This window comes from Mycteria americana, chromosome 3, assembly GCF_035582795.1.
Source record: "Mycteria americana isolate JAX WOST 10 ecotype Jacksonville Zoo and Gardens chromosome 3, USCA_MyAme_1.0, whole genome shotgun sequence".
Classification (NCBI taxonomy): Eukaryota; Metazoa; Chordata; class Aves; order Ciconiiformes; family Ciconiidae; genus Mycteria; species Mycteria americana.
The window spans coordinates 90,189,241-90,208,269 of NC_134367.1; the positions used below are offsets into that span (position 1 = coordinate 90,189,241).

A 19,029-nucleotide genomic window follows, 5' to 3' on the forward strand; every position below is an offset into this window, starting at 1 on the left:
ATATTCAGCCGGCTCTCGACCAACACTCCCAGGTCCTTTCCTGCCAGGCAGCTTGCCAGCCACTCTTCCCCAGGCCTGTAGCATTGCACGGGCTTGTTGTGACCCAAGTGCAGGACCCGGCACTTAGCCTTGTTGAACCCCATACAATTGACCTCGGCCCACTGATCCAGCCTGTCCAGGTCCCTCTGTAGAGCCTTTCTACCCTTGAGCAGATCAACGCTCCTGCCCAACTTGGCGTCATCTGCAAACTTACTGAGGGTGCACTCGATCCCCTCGTCCAGATCATTGATAAAGATATTAAACAGAACTGGGGCCAGTGCTGAGCCCTGGGGAACACCACTTGTGGCCGGCCGCCAGCTGCATGCAGATGCAGACATAGGTTTGAACAGGGAAAAAAAATTCCGGTAACATTCCTAAGCAATGGAGAGAATGATCTTATTGTTCAAAGAGGACAGCCGGAGGAATAAAATGACTGACAAGCATTATACAGATGACCCCACCATGCATTGCTATAGCACGTCAGCAAGCGTAAAACCAAACCTATGTTTTTCTTTAAAGAAGTCCCACCTAACTTAAGCACCCAATTTTTCTTTTTGAATAAGCCCAACAAGCTAGTCTATACGGACATTTAAGACTTTCAGACTGTGAGTACGGAACAGCATTCATTGCTTAGATTCCAAAACCATTCATTTTAGAATAGCCAAACACGGACATCAGAACAAACCTTCATTAACGCTATCCTCTCTGTCAACATGGCTGCGAAATTTTTCTATAGTCTGACAGCTGAGTAATTTGGTACTGCTGATCTGCTCTCTCAAGGGAAAGACTTCATCCGTCAGATCTAAACTGTACCTTTCGTCACAGTGTTCCAAACCCTGGGGAAGAAATAAAAGAAGAGAGAAAAGGTCATTTGGAGATAAAAACATACATTCTACCTAAATATGAAAGAATATCTCTAACATAATATGCATATTATACTGTATATTTCCCATGAGCTTACTTCTGATGGCAAATAGAAACTACATCTGACATGCAAGAGAATTGTCAAATCGTAACGGGCAAGTTTGGAGTTTGGCTGTAAAGGCTTTTTCAAGATTTAGCATTTCCCTAACATTGCTCAGTTCTAAACATGTTCTGCAGAATTCCTTGCAACATCAAGGAATGATCACTACAAACAAATTTAATAAAAGATGTCCTGAACAAGTCCACCATTTCAAAAGACTATTTCATCAGACACAGTACTAAAACTCCATAAACCTGTCAGAGATTAATTTTAACAGCTAGAAATTTCAATTTTTATTCCCAAATGAAGAGCCAGTCCCTCCCAAAGTTGGGGCAGAGGGGAAGGGGAAAATAATATCAAACAATTCCTGCCTAAGACAACTCCTGAAGCAAAACAGTCGAGATTAAATTTTCCACACTGGGGCAAGCAAATCTAAGTTAAGGAACTCCACTGTACGGAAGATGTTAAGTAATGCCTTTACTGAGCAGTAAAATATGAAGGCAGTTTTCAAATGAGAGGCACTGGTCAGACTCTGATGTGAAAGCAGAGACTGTACACTCTGTCCATCCGCAAGCATTGTGCAGGACAACGGTAAAGACGTGCTCCGTGACCATGATTGCATACACTGGATTTAGCAACTGCTGAGATGGTATAAAAAAGATCTTTGAAAGCATAACTTCAACGTACCTTTATGTTTAATTACTCGAGCACAGACTTCAACCAGCCTTGAAGGCAATGCAGACACAAGTTTCACGCTCATTTATAAAAAAACAGTGCCACGTGTTCCAAAAGGCCTGTCTGTGACTTTTGACCACCATACAAAGTCAAAGATGCGCTGTTTCATCTTTGAAAGCCTCAAGTCTGGTTCCTGGAAAGTTAAGCACTGCTGCCGTAGACAAGTCTTTCAAGCTCCTATGAACTCTCTTCAGTGAACAAGGGTCAACAGGAGATTCCTCCTTGTTTACTCAAACTTGGCCTGGCAAATGGGAACAACTCTTAAATCTTCCGCCACTGAAGATGGACAAGAAACTTGACTCAGACAGCCATGTGGGCAGACAGCCAGGTAGTACTGGCCAATTTGTGACTACAAGGAAGTATTCTGAGACTAAAAAAGTCCTCTCTAGAGCACAGATCCTGTCCTAAGGCATCTCTTGGGGGTTCTTTTGGGGGTTTGGGAGTTGGTTTGGGGTTTTTTTTGGCAGTAGGTGATAGCAGGTCTTGGTATGAAGCTACACGGGGAAGTGGCTCATCTGGAAGCTAGCTGAAGCAGCTGCCTTTTCTCCCCAGAGGGTCCAGCTGTGTCGTTCCCTCTTCAGCTACCTTGTAAGATTGGTTCCTGTTCCAATCCTCCACAACACTCCTCACAGGGAAGCAGAAAGAGCAAGGGAGTGAAAGATCTCAAATCCAGAGGCCGGTGCCTGACACCTCTTACAACCCTGTGAATGCATCACTGGTTGCACAGTCTGCAGAGGGTTAAAAGTCTTGCATTAACTACACCACAGCTTTCTCAGGCGGCAAACACAACATTATTTAATCACTTTGTGTGCTTTTTTCTAAGAGCGTCACCTGGAATTTCTAGTAGACCCATATTTAAAAGCTGCTGAAACATTTCAGGTCTCTGAGGTGAAAAATGACACTCGGCACATCTTATTCAGGAAAATAAGATGACCAAGACAAAGAATTGCTGAATAGTAAAAGCTCCCACATGTTAACATTAAGGTCTTGAGACAGAACAAAGTAGCCAAAGAGAGAAATGGATAGAGACAACTGGTTTTGTTCCAAAGCAGCACACAGTACAAGGTATTGTCTTTGCCACTGCGAAAACCGTGGCTACAAATACCTTTTCAAAGAGGATGAAGCAACACAGAAGTTCAAAAACGAGAAAACTGGAGAAAGATTCAAGAATCTTCCTCCTATCCACCTGCCAAAGTACTTAGAGCGCTGCAAGAGATGAAGAAATGAACTGCAATGAAAGCCCTTTTAGAATTAAAACACCCAATCAGGGTGCTCTGCTCCTCTAGAGCACTGTATATTTATGTCATAAAAAAATTGCACATAAAGAGATGACATCCATATTTAGAACGCGCCCATTCACTTGAAGATATTGATACCTTGTCATCATGATAGATAATGCATTTTAAAGAAACACCACCTTTTCCAAACACCTAACCTTGCTCTATTCAAAAGCAACATTTACAAATGCGGAAGGAGCTTTCCTACGTACAAGGGAAAAGGTCAAAATCTAAACTCATTCCAAAACATCAAAACGCACAGTCCCTATAAAAACAGAGCACCACGACACAAGAATCACCCCGGTTTCATTCCACACCTATTGTGGAGAATAGGCAAGAGAAAGTCTCAAAATAGGAGGAAAGAATTGCTCTGAAATAAGATGACTTTCCCCTCAGAAAGATTTTGGAAGAGTTTCAAGCATACTACTGAATAGAATTATACATTATACGAATGCGTCTTATGTCTGTTACGCAGCTGAGAGATAATGATACCTCATGTGTATTTTAAAGACAACATCTTTGGAGCCAGTTCTAAAAATGTATGCATCCTCTTCGGACCAAATCATACCACTGTTTACTGTATTCACGTATTTTGCTGGCTTTCAGAGTACACTTCATAGGTAAGCCAGCCAAAAAGTAGAAAGGGTTACCTTTATAGCTACTAGGTTGCAGGATCAACACTTAAGAGACCTTGTAGCTACATTTCATTTGAAGTCCTGCTGACAGAGCTCAAAAGAAAAACGACTATAAAACCAAAGACCAGAAAAGAATCAAGCTATATGACCGTATTTTAAGAAAGGGAGACAGACAGAAGCTTGTTCAAGTCTGCAGTGTGGCTAAAGTCTTCTCCTCCTCCATGCCATTAATTTGGTGTTTAAATGAAGAATAATTTTATTTGTAAAAGCTGCTTCCTCTTCAGGAATTGATAGGGGCTCTTTGCAGATGACTCTAGTTGGAACACACGACGCTGCAGTAGTATAAAACTGTATGACTCCTTTTCAAAAAGCATGGAGAAAGGCCGTGCCCAAGAAGACTCGGCAAAAGAGTATTTCTTTTTAGTCATCTCTGAATTTTGGTGGTAATATTACCCCTGCCAACTTCACTGGTACTCACTCAGAGAAAATTACTATTTTCATCCTTTTGCATACATGCACACCTTACCTCATACATGACTTGTCCTGATGCCAAGCGTTTTCTGTCACCAAATGTTAACTGCAACAGATGTAAACTCGCATCATCACCTTCACTGAAAAAGGTATAAATTATGAAGTTTGATTACAAAGCTGCTTTATAGTCCTCGTTATCCTTTTAGTAGATCTAGACTGAAGTTCTCTTAATAGCATGCTCCTGCTGAAAAGAAAAACAGCACTTCCCAAAACATGATCATTGGTCACATCTAGCCCCTAGAACATACAGGAGGAAATTTGGACACTAACAGCTTCAGGGGCAAATGCGAACCATACAATTTGAAAGCTTTAATATGTTGTATGGACTAGAAATTGTTGGAAATAGTTCTTCACAGTGAAGAGTCATTGATCAGAACTGCTTTAAAGTCAAACTCAAAAAGATTGCCGCTCTGCGAATGGCTGAGTTCATGAAATACCATGCTGATGCTGAACGAGAGAGACCTTTCTCCCTTTCCCTTACCACCACAGCTCCAGTCCCTCTCTTGCATACACTGCACCCTTCCACATACTGATTGGATTCATTAGCCCAGCAGGAAACCATTGACTTTTCTGCTGAACAGTGATCGTTCTCTGCCAGGTGAGCTGAACCGGCTCGTGAAGGCTCCAAAGGCTGCTGAAGTTGGCACAAGGTAATGGCAATACTGTCACCTCCCTCCTTGAGGGGCAGCAGGCTGTTATATCGGCACGTTTAGTGTTCTAGGTCTGCAGCCTCAACTCCTTTTAAGGGTATTTTAATACCACGGTGCGGATATCAAACAAATCATGAAGCACTCGTCAAGAAGCAAAGGAAATCATTTCAGAACGCAAGCACAAAGATATAGCCACTCTTGCTTTGCCTTCTTTCAGAAGGTAGGAACTAGTAGGTCCCTCTTCACGTCTCTTAAATCCTGAAAAAATTGCATTGCGAGCTCAACACCTTCCGTACCTGAGGCAAGCTCCTGCACAGCTAAATAAACAAAACAAATGTACATGTATTAACTGTATGTGAACAAATACAAAAAAAATATCCATTCGGTGGCTTCTAGAAAATGTTGATTCACCTTTCTTGCGTAGACTGAACAGCCCACAAGTAGCAACAATTGCGAGGATCATTCTCAGGCTCTTGAAAAGTAACAGCATAGACAGGAATCCTTCCTCCTTCCAGCTGAGAGTGGTGCCTACAGGTTTAAAAAAAAAAACCAACCACAAGTAAAAAGAAAAAGAAAAGAGGTGAGCCTGCTGGCCCTAACTGTTTGTAGAAGGGTAGAAGCATCTTCTGAGAAAAGAGCACCTCACATGCTTATCCTCAAAGTACAGGAGGTCATACTTCCGTCTCAAACAAGCGAGTCAAGGAAGCGACTACTTTTTACGCAACAGTCAAGAGGTGAGGAAATTACTCTCCATCAAATGCAATAACCTGGGTTTATCTCCTCCTCTGCCTGAGGAGGAGGAACAACAACATACATGATTACTTCAGCTGCCAGGCAAAAGGTTGTTCCTACTGTTGTAGCCTACTTCAATATGGAACTGAAAATGCAGCATCTCTTCTGAACAAATTTAAAACAGCGCCAAACAGGAGTCGTTTCTCGTTTCTTTGCTTGCACCGTGTAAAGCATTTTTCTCCCAGACTTCTGAACCTTATTTGCACCTTCACAATCCATTCTTGCCACCTAATTATTCCTCCACTCTCTGTTTATGCACCCAATAGGTTCTGGTGAGTCACTGCAGATTTGCTTAGGTGAATCCCTGTCTGAATTTGGTCAAATATTCCACGTGAGATTGCTCTTTGGCAGATTTAAAATCATCTCTTAGTTTTTCCATGGCTTATAAATTTACATGTCCCTTATTCTCATCTCCAAGTGCTCCAAGCAAACTTTCAATCACACGCATCGTTGCCTTGCAATGGGTCAATCCCCTATTTCGGTCAAGGCTCAAATGTAGGAAAGAATATCTGCTCAGGCACAGATCAGCTATGCATTTTGCATGTCTCACTAGTTTCATCCAGGACACTTTAAAGAATCTTATTGCCAAAATCACATTATTAACAACCTTAAGCCTTTCAATGTATGCCCTAATTGCAGGAACTGGTTCTGAAAAATAATTTTAAAAATCTGTTTCATGGAAATACACACTCTTCCTGCTTTCACTGACCACTACTGATGGAACAAAGTGTCTTACAGAACTCAGCTCCATCACATCCTAACTGCTTGACATAACCCAAAGCAGCATGCTTTCCACAACTCCTCCATCCACAGGCACTGTAAGGAAAACAATCCTAGTCCACTGGGGAGAAGGCGGTCCACTTAATCCATCTATGACTTAGGAGTTATTTCAGAAGAGGATTTCTACACATTCCAAGCTTATACTCAACATTTCCATCCCTGAAAAAGTTCTCTTTAAATTCACATTCGTCCTTAAGCAAAAAATGGAGAGCCCTGCACCTCCAGGCGTGGCCAAGTGCAAAGGCCTACTTACTCCCTCTTCAAAGTTTTCATATTCCACAGCGACAGGTAGCCATCCGAAAAACCCACAACGAGCTGATTGCTTCTGCTTATGTAGCACAGGGTTGATACTGCTGTTCCTGAAGGACTTTGTAATTGAAAACAGAGATGTCTCCCTTCTCTGGTCACAGTTTCTCTTCTTTGTGGAACTTCAGCAGGAATTGTAGTGGCAACTTCCAGATCTACACACACAAAACCACACGGTAAATGAATGCGTTATGCCATTTAGGTTGCATTTTAAACACTGACGTGACAACAGGTATAATCTAATTCTACCGTCCCAGGCAAAATACCCATTTATGCAACACTTTTTTTGCTATTTCCACTTTGCACGAATTCAAAGAACATCAGAACTCTCTGACTGGACAGGTTTTCTCACTCGTAGTTCCAAACCAGGTACAAGTGTGACCTTCATAGACAAATTCTCCTTGCACTCCCTCAATCAGGAGGTTGGGCCTCATGATGAAGCTATTTGAAGTGGCATCAACTCCTCAAGCCACTGTTGTAATAGCCAAAACAGTGTATGCCATCTGAATACACAAATTAGAGATTTCATTCATCCAAATGCATGGCACCCCACTGGGAAGAATCACAGCGACATGGGGATCTTGGTGGGAGGGAGGCATTTATAACATTAGAAGGACTATTAAGCCTCTCCCAGTTTTAATCAGTTCAGGACTATACGATGTCAAACCGCCACCTGTCATCCGTAGTCATAAATGTCTGCGCACTAGTATCTTCAAAGCGGGATGCGGATTGTTTCTTTAAAAGACACAAGTTTTCTTACTTTTAAATTAAAGTATCAAAACTGCAAGCTTACACAATGGTTCTGTTTCATTCTGACTGCAGGACAAATCATCCAAACAAAGGTCAACCAGAAGGAGATGACCAACATCTGTAGCCACTGCTGCCACTCCAAAGAGCCATCGCAGACTCTGATGTAGGTGCCGAGTGCTCACACTGGCTCCGCCGTGATTAGTTATGGCTTCTATAGCCGTTACCTGCAGGAAAGCTACAAGTTAATATTTAAGCTGTTTGACAAGCTAGATAGAAATCACTCAAAAGGGAAGCCAGAATTAGCCCATCAGAAACAAGAAAGTTAATACAGGGTCATAAGGCTTAAAAACAAAGCATTGCTTCCAATTCTGTCAAGAAAAAAGAAAAAAAAAAAAAGCCCTGTACAAAAATCTGTTACTGCCTCCCATTTCCTAGATTTCCTACAGTTATTTAAGTGAACTAACGTCAACTTCAAGTTCTCCCACCGCTCACAGCCCATCAGCACTGTGATACAGTCTATGCCTTCTTTGCCAAACAGCTATTGGCATAAATCAGGGCTCTAAGTCAGACGAGGCAGCGGCCAAGGCGCACGGTAGACACACCAGTTCCATGGGAATGAAACAGTTCTAGGAAGTGTTGAAGGGAGATAGGAGCTTAGTAAAAATTACGCTAGTCCTCATTTCAAATAAAACTAACAACCAGAGGAAGTAAAAAAAGTTTTAAGCGCACACCAGCACTTTTATGAATGTTAACAAAGATTTAAAAAGCCAGCCGAAAACAACGGCAGCTCGGTAGATAAAAAGCTGACTCCAGCTAAGGAAGAAGCGCACACTGCTCTTGAACATGCAAAGCAGTCTGCATGCAACTTGATTACAAGGTCTTTATTAAGACAGACCTTTCAGCACCTGCAACACATCCCAGGCCAATACGGACTGCTGTAGCAGAGATACAAGCACATGAAGACTCCTGCACTAAAGCTATACAGCAAAAGAACACAGGCCACCCTTTAGCCTTCTTGCAACATGCAACACAATGAAAACAGGAAGCTTTACATCAACAACAAAGTTTTACAGGAAAATAAAACCAAGAAGTGAGCATCACAAGGTAGTCCACTTTGTTTATGTATTTTTTAAGCCTCAAAGTTTTCTCCTCTCCCAGACCAAGCACTTGCTATGACTACACTGCCTGGCAGTCTGCTACAGAATTTACCTTTCGTCTTGGTCTCAAGAATTCTAATCTTAGTACCTACAGCGATTCAGACAACTTTATTTTGTTTCAGATTTCCTAGAAATCAAATTAAATTTCCAATCTCCTCTGCTACTCGAAGGACTGTCAAAAGCGTTTTGACTACGCAAATTTTTGCTGCTCCAAGTCTTGATGACTGTTAGGAGGAAAGCAGAAATGCTGTACATATCTCACTGCAGAATTAGCCAAAGTTCAAGCGTTGCTTCTAACTTCTTTTTCTTTGAAGATTTTTTTCGTTGCACGACTGGCTCCAAATGAATCTTTTCCATTTTTGCATGCAGTCTTCCAACAATGTTTCCCGGTTTTAACACTTCAGTTTTCCATGTAGAAGCTCCTGGAGCTGCCTATTTTTCCACTGCGCTATGAAAAGCCAGTGCATATTCTCCTAGACTACTGCCAACTCATTCTGGGAATGAACAAAGAAAACTTTTCTCAGCTCACTGAATCTGAATGCTACCCTTCTGCCTCATACAAACCAGGAAAAATTGGGAAAAGACCGTTCCGTAGTTCCGAAACATACAACCAGTATAAACCAATTTAATAGAATTAATGTTTTACATTCAGATTGGCTTTCACAAGAATCCCATTCAAATAATACTCCATTAACATTTTCAGTTTTCTGATGCAGTTCACATGCACATCCAGAGGGCAAGTAGAGATGCTCCCACGAAAAAAAGTTATGCCAAAATGCTTTCTAAGCTTGTCAGTTTGGTTTTTTTAACTCATTCCTTTACCCTCTGAATGACTACACATCTACCCTTACGCTAAAAGGCAGTCATACAGTCACTATAAATACCCTGTATTAATACACTAATGGCTTGACACCTTGGACCAGAGTCACTCTAAGTTAGCGTTAACCTGTACAACTTCATTGTCCACAGAAGATACACCCACACGGAAAATAGTCTGGAAAGGCAGGTGCTCATTAAAGCCTTAAAACAGTAATGACAAAAACGGCAGAAAGTGATGTCAAGAACGCATCTGCATTTTACTTTTAAAAAGAATCCGTGTGAAACACAGAGGAACATTCAGGCAGATTAAAACCCCAAATGATACACTACATAATATGCAAGTATGAGGTACAGAATAAACCCAAAACACATGGACAGTGGCCAAGTGGCCACTGGTTTTGCTTACCCTTACTCCCGCTCACAACTTAGAAGTTAACAGTCCAACTCGCAATACCTGGGTCCTGTCTACGCTGATCTAACTAATCTAACAGCAAGAAGACAGGAAGCACAACAAAAGCAACAGACCAAACATGCTTGTAATCAAGAGCATTCAGGGCACAAGAGCAAAACTTCAGATAAGCTTTGCCCTTATTCCAAAATTCATAACCTTTATCACACAACAGCCAACTTTTCCCCCCAAGGCTTCTTCACATGTTCTCCTCAACCCCTTTTTTTGTGCTGCGGAAAAACTCCCTAATACAACCGAGAGTTAAAACGACATTCTATTTCAAATCACTTCTGTAGACGCAGAGGCAATATGTGACACGATCCTTCTTGACCTTTCCTTTTCCTAGTCCCAGCTTACTTAGATTTAAGAAATAAAACTTAACAAAGCTACGTCATTTTTCACAAACATGATTTACTTACTGATTACGCGCTTATGACAGCATACAGCTTGGGAATGTGCCCAAGTCATCTACACTACAGCTGGGGAAGCCTGAGATATTTTAAGGACAGTATTTCTGACAGAAATTAACCGTTTAGGAAATGTACGTTACAGACCCTTGAAAGAGGGGGTTTTTTTTTCTTTTTCACTCTGGCCATAAGAAGATAGCTTTCCATGCCTTTTTGTGGAAGTGGAGAATTAGGTAACGATGCGCTCTACAATGAAACCCAAAAACTTGGTTTACTGTCAGTAAACTCAAGCGCGAACGGTACCGTTCAGCCCAAGATTTTACATCAAGCCGCTCTTGACTGGATACTCTGAAGTGACAGTATGTTCAAGCAATATAGAAAACATACCTCCTACAAAGAGGCGCTCCAATGCTTTTCCTGAAACAGGAGTATGCAGCACCAAACAACATTAAAGCTTCATTTCGCCCATTAACAGGTACGTACCCTTCCTGGAAGAACAACTGCTTTAACCACTCTTGATATTCCAAGGTCGTACAGACAGAGAACACTTCCCTCTGTTTCTTCCAACCCAACCAGTAGTCCCGTTCTCTTCTGCCAGGAAAACTCCTTTACCACACGAACAGTGGGAGGCTGCTCATTTACTCCACTGAAACGGTACGCAGAGAGCCGCTCTCCTGTCACAGAGTTCACTACCTCAAGTTGAGGACCACACGCCAACCATGCTAGGCCATTTCTCCCTGCAAGAGAAAAGAAAGCTGACTAAAGCAAAGTTCCAACAGAGGCTTGAAAACAACTGAAAAATCACAGTCACTGCCCCTTTCCTGCAATAAAAGTGCCTAACAGAGGAAGACCGGCTTACCTAATTCGGGTCAATTATTTAAAGCCACCCATTGAAATCCTCAAGCAACACATCTTAAAATTAACCACCTTAGTATTCTGCATTTAACTTGTCATTCCTGCACCGAAGAATTTGGATTGTTTGGGGTAAAGATTACAATGCATTGATCTACAGTCTTGATACCATATTCCGCTGGGTTTTGCTCTAAACCATCTAAACACATAGGGGAATACAAGTCTTAAAGCATACTTGAAATGTAACAAATCTAAGCAATTCTTTTCTAGTTTAGCAATTTTACTTGACACATGCCTACTTGGGGCAGGGATTTGGACTTCAACAAGAAATTATCTTAAAGCGGGCACTGCGTTAGTAAGCTGAAACTTTGGCACGTGCTGAGCACAGGAAGAATTTAACACATTTTCTTTCGCTGAACGACTTCAGACTCGAGGCAAGTATTAGCTCAGTTACCACACTTACAGTCAGGCAGATAGATTCTAGCTGGTCTTAACAGAAGCCTAGACATCCAGATAGGCACCCAGCTCTACTTGCAGAGCACCTAGAAAGTCAACTACCTCATCTGCTTAGCCACTTTCAGCAGCTCTCACTGGCTACTCAGCTGCATCCTATTAAATACTTTGGAATGCAGCGCTTAACAGTGCTATCCTCTTCCTTCTGTTTTTATTCAGACAAGAAAAGAAAAAGCAGGGCATTTTGCCTCTGTAACACTGTAGAAGAACTATTTCTGCATGTGATGTGATGATGGGCATAGAGCTTGAGCTGCTGCAAATCAATCCGGCCCCAAACAACACCATTACTTTTTTGAAAACTGCCCTTTATTTAATTAGAAATTGAGGAGGGCTCACTGACTCCGCATGTTTCAGAAAACTATTTGAATAGCACAAGATCGGTGCGGGTTCTTGTAATGTCAAAGTTTTACTATACCAATGTTTTAATATTAGCGGGTTTAATAGTTACAACATCCTTTTTGTTCTCTCAAAACTCGATGCCTCTTGACAGCACCAACCTGACACAGTTGATACTACGACCCTATGCTTCAGGTAACCTCCAGGCATAACAACTTTATACGAAGACCAGATTTAAGGGAAAATGCTCACCTCCAGAAAACTTCCCGCACAGCAGAGAATCTAGGGTTATCCCATCTTCCCCAAGGGCCTGAAGAGTCACCTCTGGAAACTGCAGCAGGCTGCTCGTCACCTGAGCCGCTAGGTCTCCCATTCTTCCCTGTGAATAAAGAAAAAAATGCAAAAATAGACTCATGTCGGCCATAAATATTTTTGAGATTGGCAGAAGTTTCATCAGTGTGCACTGGATAATCTCCTATACATCTCCTGTGGCTCTTTCCCTTACAAAAATGGCACTCAGGACAGGTTTTGATCTCGCAGCAGAGCAAAAGGACAATCCTGTGCTTTTCTGATGCCTACGAGATCACCAACAAAAAGCGACACAGGGGTATTGACAAGAGAAAGAGCAGGAACAAAACCAGTACACTGAGTTCGAGTCTACTCACACGGGTTAGTAAGATGCGATCTGAGAAAAATCATCTATTAGAAAGCTTCTCAGTAACAGGTGGAAGTTTCCATTTCTTCCTTCCCTTGATTTTATACTTTATTACTCATTGTCAGTGAATGGGACCACATGAGCAAAGCACTGCTTTCTTCACGAGGTCTCAAAAGGAAGATATTCTACGTAGTTCACTCTTCCTGGGTGTTACACATGCTGACCAACTCAGGCACCAAACACAACCCTTGCCCTATGCTACAAACCAGTACAGCCAGCCACTTAAACGTGCGCACAAAGCGTCTTGCATTATCTCTACCATACGTGTTCTCCTGCAAATAAACTTTTAGGATTGTTTCTTCCCGCGTGCACTAAGAACCCATTTTCCTTACAGCACAGCAGGTCACCGCTAGTTTTGAAGACTAGACTCTGGGAGCAATACAAAGTTATGAAAGGGCAATGTTTATAAACAAATACAATTTATATCCATTGGACTCCCATGGAGAAAGATTATGCTCCAAAGCCTGGGCATTGGAATCCACTACATTTCAAGTCACAAGCACTCTATTTGAGAATATGTTCCGCAGTCTTCTGCCAGCATGGAAACAACGAGCGTGTGAAACACAGGAAGCGTAAGTCAGCACTAAGCACAAGTCAACATGTTGAAATACCATTGCCCATGGCAAAGCCAGTATGGCAGGACGCTGCTGCAGCCAGCCAGCCTGACTGCTCTGCCAGCATCCACAACTAGCACAGATCAAGGGGTCCAAGTGGGACAACTTACTTGCAGTAGTTTTGTTGGGTTTGCTTTTCGGTACTTGTCATCATTTCAAAGTGACAGCGGGATGAACTTTTGCACTGCATCCAGGGGCTCCCGAGAGTCAAAAGCCCCACAACTTGACCAGCATCCTGGCTTAGTTTCATTCTAATGACTTAATGAATATGTTTTAGGGGTAACCCATAATACCAAATACTAACACAGATATACTGGGTTGGTGAATAGCATCTTTTAAATGTTTCCGTTTGTGCCCGTTGCCTCTGGTCCTGTCCCTGGGCACCACCAGAAAGTAGCCAGCTCCATCTTCTTTACCCCCTCCCTTCAGGTGTTTAGATGCCTTGATGAGATCCCCCCTGAGCCTTCTCTTCTCCAGGCTGAACGGTCCCAGCTCTCTCCACCTTTCGTCGCAGGAGAGATGCTCCAGTCCCCTCTAGCCATCCTTGTGGCCCTTCGCTGCACTCTCTCCAGTAGTTCCATCTCTCTCTTGTGACCCTGGGGAGCCCACACCTGGACACAGCACTTCAGGCGTGGCCTCACCAGTGCTGAGCAGAGGAAGGATCACCTCCCTCCACCGGCTGGCAACGCTCCTCCTCATGCAGCCCAGGATGCCGTCAGCCGCCTTTGCCGCAAGGGCCCGTTGCTGGCTCACGGTCACCTTGGTGGCCACCAGGACACCCAGGGTCTTTTCTGCAAGCCGCTTTCCAGCTGGGCAGCCCCCAACATATACTGGTGCAGGAGGCTGTTCTTCCCCAGGTGCAGGACTTTGCACTTCCCCTTGTTGAACTGCACGAGGTTCCTGTCAGCCCAAAAACCACTCAGCACCCAAAACTCCCCAGCAAATCACAAAGAATTCTTCTCTGGTGGAAAGCTCACACCTTGACACAGTGGAGAGTCCTGCCTACAGCACACATCAGATGTGCTTTTCAGTCCAGTACCACCGGGAAGAACCATCAAATAAGTAACACTCCAACACCTGGACCACTCGTGTAACTTAAAATTTAATCATGCTGCAGTTATTAACTGCGTATAAAAGCATGTGAAAGTGCTAGAGCATCAGGCATGCCCAGGTTTCTCCTAGTAAGCCAATGGGCATTTAAACATTTTTTTCTAGACCTCTGGCTTGGCAAGATGGAACTAGGAAGATAAAATCCATAATAAAGCAGACGGGAAACTAACCCTCAAAAGCAGATAGTTTTCCACCAGGTTAGAGAGTTCACCTAGCTAGCAGAGAGAACGAGCAAGCATAAAAGGCGGCACAAGGAAAGAGGCAGGACAATGCATTGGGAAGAAGGAGAGGGAATTTGTCCGCCTCCGTTTTGTGGCAGTAAGCCATTATGCTAGCTCATACACGTGTGAAACGACACACTCAGTTTGCAAGGAGAGCTAAAAACCCCTTTACTTTTAGAAAGGACAGCACCCAAGACACAGTCAGTCGTCCTTGAAGTCCCTCTTGCACGTAGAGACTCACTATCTCACTGAGAAAGGCTGCAGCTCCCAGCTGTCATTCTTGCATTCAGCCAGATGTGGAAGCTCAAGTCATTTCAGGGAAGTGTTATTTGGTGATCAGAGCAGGGACAACCTTGTGTGACACTATTCAGATCACCTTGTCTAAGGAAACAGGACAAAGAGAGGGAAGCAGCCAAAGAGGAAGAAACGGAAGAAACACTAAGTTCTTCCGAGAAAAACAGCATCCACTTTGTTGAATAACAGGCAAAGATGACAATTAGAGAATTTCTTGAATTGTTATTAATGACTGGTTCAATGACTTTTCCCCCAGAAAAACAGGAAGCAACTCACAAGCATTGGAGGAGCAGGATATGGAAAAGACACTTTCTGCACCTTAGTAGTCAGGTTCAGTGAATTTGCACTTCGCCATATTTGACTCCTGCAGAAAGAGGATTTAGTGAGCGAGCGAGCAGGTGAGTAAGGGCGTACCACCGGCTCATTTCTTTCCCGCTTAGGCAGAAAACCTCCCCCCGATCTTTTAGGCAAAACCCCTACATTTAATCCAAAACCTAAGGTTTAGTCTCAAAAGCCACTAGCAGAACAGAGACGGTCTGTACCAGAATTCTACAATCAGGCTGATTTCACTCAAGTGCAGCCTACGGATTCTCTTGCAGAGCTTGTGCGGATGCTCCACAAGCTCTCCGAGAAGCACGAATCTACAGCAGAAAGTGAGAAGAAGAAAGAACTTCAGCTCTCTATCCCAACAGCCCCCAGCAGCTAAGACCCTGTATCTGATGCAGACCAGAGATTTGGTTTCCCTTTAAATGAAAAAACAAACAAAACCAACACAGATCAGAAGTTGACACCGGAGCCAGTTTACCCAGCTACCCGCTATGGTTATTCTCTAACACGACTCTCCTGTCATTCAAGAGCTGCAGTCCCTGTCTAGCGTGGCTAAGCTAGCAAAAGTTCCTAAAGTCAGTTCTGAAACTGTGCTCTTTTTTGCGCCGCCTGGCGTACCTGGACAGACAGACGTAGATGCCAAGTGTCTCAGTACAGAACACGCACGCAGCCTTCCTAGTAGAGGGAGACAGTAGTTAACAAGACATTTCCAGCATCCCACACCCGTTTGCCCCTCCCAGCACAAATTCCAGAATCACAGAATCACAACGAAGAGAAAAGCCTTCCGGAATCACTGGAGGTCATCTGGCCCAACCCCTCGCCTCAAGCAGGGTCACCTAGAGCAGGCTGCCCAGGACCACGGCCAGACGGACGGCTTTTGAGTACCTAATTCTGAAACATACTTTTACAAACAGCAACCTGACAAGCTGAACTGCAAACACATGGGCAACACGGGCAACAGGCCCAGGTTTTTGGTGACTCTCTCCTACCAATTTCAGTAGTCTCTCCACCACCCAAGTAAACAACAGCACACCAGCAAAGGCTTGTCACCACTATTTCACTAAAACTATAGCCGACAGCTTGCTAGGTAGAAGACACGGAATTAAGAGAAGCCCGATCGAGTTCATTTCACTGTCTTAAAAAAGCAGTGCGCAGGCAATTCCACGCAGGAAAACGAGCGGATGCAGCAAGCGAATGAGGAGCTGTCCTCAGCAGAACAGGGTGCAGTACTGTGTGCCCAAACGCACGGGACAGCCGCCAGCCAAGACTCACACGATCATCCAGACGGATGGGCCTAAGGCGGCACTTGAACTACCACGTTTAGCCATACACCCCAAACGGGGTTCAGCATTCCCGACACAATTAAGTCCCTAAATTTCCCATCCTTTGACCAAACGTGATCAGGAAGCAATTGTTAGACCTGAAACACCGACACCACGCTTCTTTCTATTGCCAGAAGCTCCAGACCTGGAGTCACGCTTTATTAGGGAAGAAAGCAAGCACTGCTGTTTAGGTCAGCAACTTTGCTGCGGGATGCATGCCTCATGCAAAAAACAAGAGACCCCCACAAAACTTCTCTCTGGCTGAATAAGTCATGTTGACATTGGTTGCTTTCAGGAACGTGCCCAAAATTAAAAGCAGTACTGTGTATCTTTTTTTTCAAGAACAAAGAACACAGCTGCCCCAAGTTCTAGGGTGTTTATCTCGTGACTGGTTTTCACGTGAAAAACTTTGGTTCTCCCTGTCAAGGACTTTGAAATGACACAAGGCTGAGCTGCTTCGACACGGCTCGGTGCATTCACTGGCACCTCTTATTTCAGTAATAATTTCTTAGAACTACAAAGTGAAAACCCGAAACTATAACATAGTTAGAAGTAGACAGAATCTTGTCTCATCTGAACTCATGAGAGATTTGATACTATCTCGTGGACCCTTAACCAAGGGCTACGTTATTGCCAGTTTACCCAAGCTTAAAAGCCCCTGGAGGGTCTCGTCGGGGCATTGCTGGCAGAGAGGTGCGTGAGTAACAAAACTCAAAGATGACCAGAAGATGACCAGATGCAGAAGACCAGAGGTTAAGGTATCTGGCCGCGACGTCCATTACCGGGAAACCCGCCTGAGCCACAGCGGCATACTGGTACTCCCACTCCTTCTGGGCTTCCTCCAGCCGGGACCCCCACATCACCTGCGTGCTCCGGATCCGCCGCTCGTTCTCAGCCAGCAAAAACCGCTGGCTGAAAACCGAAGGTGAAATATTTGTTGCTCCTGCCTGCAACATCCTTACTTACCCTTGTTTTGGGCTTTTTCCTGGAGCAAACCATCCACACTTGATAAGGGAACTGCCTGTGAGCAACTGGATGTGCCCTTTTAAACATGACAATGCACAAAAGACAAAAAAGAAGCTGTTATCCAGACAATCCCAGCAAACAGCAAGATTTCCTGTCAAATATTATTTTTTAGTTTCTTCTTCTGTTGTTGTTTTCCTTGTTTTTTAAAGTAGTTTCAAACACTGTCAAAAAACAGATAAGGATTTACACAGGAAAATGGACCATTAAGTCCTTAACCATAAAAGGAGAACCCTAGTGTCTCAGCTATAATCTGGCTGTAAATTAACTCTTCTTAACATTTTTGCAAGAAATGGGAAAGACAGAAAGAAAGAAAGAAAGCAATGGGAAAGAAAGAAGGAAAGTAAGAGAGAAGGAAAGAAAGTAAGAGAGAAGGAAAGTAAGAGAGAAGGAATGAAAGTAAGAGAGAAGGAGAGAAAAAAGAAGGGAAGAAAGAAGGAAGGAAAGAAAGAAGGAAGGAAAGAAAGAAGGAAGGAAAGAAAGAAGGAAGGAAAGAAAGAAGGAAAGAAAGAAAGGAGGAAGGAAAGAAAGGAGGAAGGAAAGAAAGGAGGAAGGAAAGAAAGGAGGAAGGAAAGAAAGGAGGAAGGAAAGAAAGAAGGAAGGAAAGAAAGAAGGAAAGAAAGAAAGGAGGAAGGAAAGAAAGGAGGAAGGAAAGAAAGGAGGAAGGAAAGAAAGGAGGAAGGAAAGAGAAAGACAGAAAGAAACAAAGAAAAAGAAAGAGAACGAGAAAGAAAGATGAGAAGATGCAGGTAGTTTTTACAAAAATTAACACTGAAGGCACTTGAATCCTGGTAACTCTGTCTTACGCTAGCATCAATGCAAAAAAACTCACAACAATCCGCTTTGATGGTATTTGCACAACTAACAACTGAAGAATCTGTCCTTAAATATAAAACAGGTGCTTGTGAGTTTTATAGCTACATTTATCTATATTTAGAGAAATTTTTACAAATATGCAGAAAACTCTTTCAGAAGAAATGGGGTTTGTATCTCTAACGTAGAGAGAGAGACAGATTTTGTGCCAGCCACACCGCTGTTCTGAAAAGAGAAGTGCTCTCCATGTGAGCAATGTCTTTAATAGAGGCAAGAAACTTTTGACCAGCAGAAAGGCTCTCACCTTTATGTTGCCTAGAAAGCAAACTTGACTTTTAAACTACGCTCACTTTCACCAGCGTTAGAGCCACGCAATTCTACTTCAAGGGGTAAAGTGGGTTATAAATTCAAGACTCAATTTACCATGATGGTCCTGCTGCTTCTGCCCAGAGCAGGCTGCAGGAGTTTTGTCAGGACCAAGTCCCTGTATGGGACATGCAGCACTCTCTTTCCTGTAGCAGCCTCAGCCAGAGCACTAAGGGAAAATGAAGTGAAAACATGTGAATGGTATAAGCAAAACTATCAAAAGCAAACTTAGA

General features: G+C 43.2%; 2 protein-coding genes across 2 annotated transcripts in view; both read right to left on the reverse strand.

The window, feature by feature from the left end:
* LOC142407559 (protein ELYS-like) overlaps window positions 1-15,915 on the reverse strand; it is a 54,519-nt gene extending 38,604 nt beyond the window's left edge. Inside the window, exons 1-8 of the mRNA XM_075497181.1 lie at window positions 15,891-15,915; window positions 12,244-12,370; window positions 10,774-11,027; window positions 7,503-7,683; window positions 6,657-6,864; window positions 5,243-5,359; window positions 4,177-4,261; window positions 725-875 (exon numbers count right to left, since the gene is read on the reverse strand). Of these exons, the coding sequence (XP_075353296.1) occupies window positions 725-875; window positions 4,177-4,261; window positions 5,243-5,359; window positions 6,657-6,864; window positions 7,503-7,683; window positions 10,774-11,027; window positions 12,244-12,364 (1,117 nt within the window). The 5' untranslated portion in view covers window positions 12,365-12,370; window positions 15,891-15,915. The remainder of the gene's footprint in view (window positions 1-724; window positions 876-4,176; window positions 4,262-5,242; window positions 5,360-6,656; window positions 6,865-7,502; window positions 7,684-10,773; window positions 11,028-12,243; window positions 12,371-15,890) is intronic.
* Window positions 15,916-17,216: 1,301 nt separating this feature from the next.
* Window positions 17,217-19,029, reverse strand: part of LOC142407560 (protein ELYS-like) — a 56,621-nt gene continuing 54,808 nt past the window's right edge. Inside the window, exons 38-39 of the mRNA XM_075497182.1 lie at window positions 17,377-17,506; window positions 17,217-17,276 (exon numbers count right to left, since the gene is read on the reverse strand). Of these exons, the coding sequence (XP_075353297.1) occupies window positions 17,217-17,276; window positions 17,377-17,506 (190 nt within the window). The remainder of the gene's footprint in view (window positions 17,277-17,376; window positions 17,507-19,029) is intronic.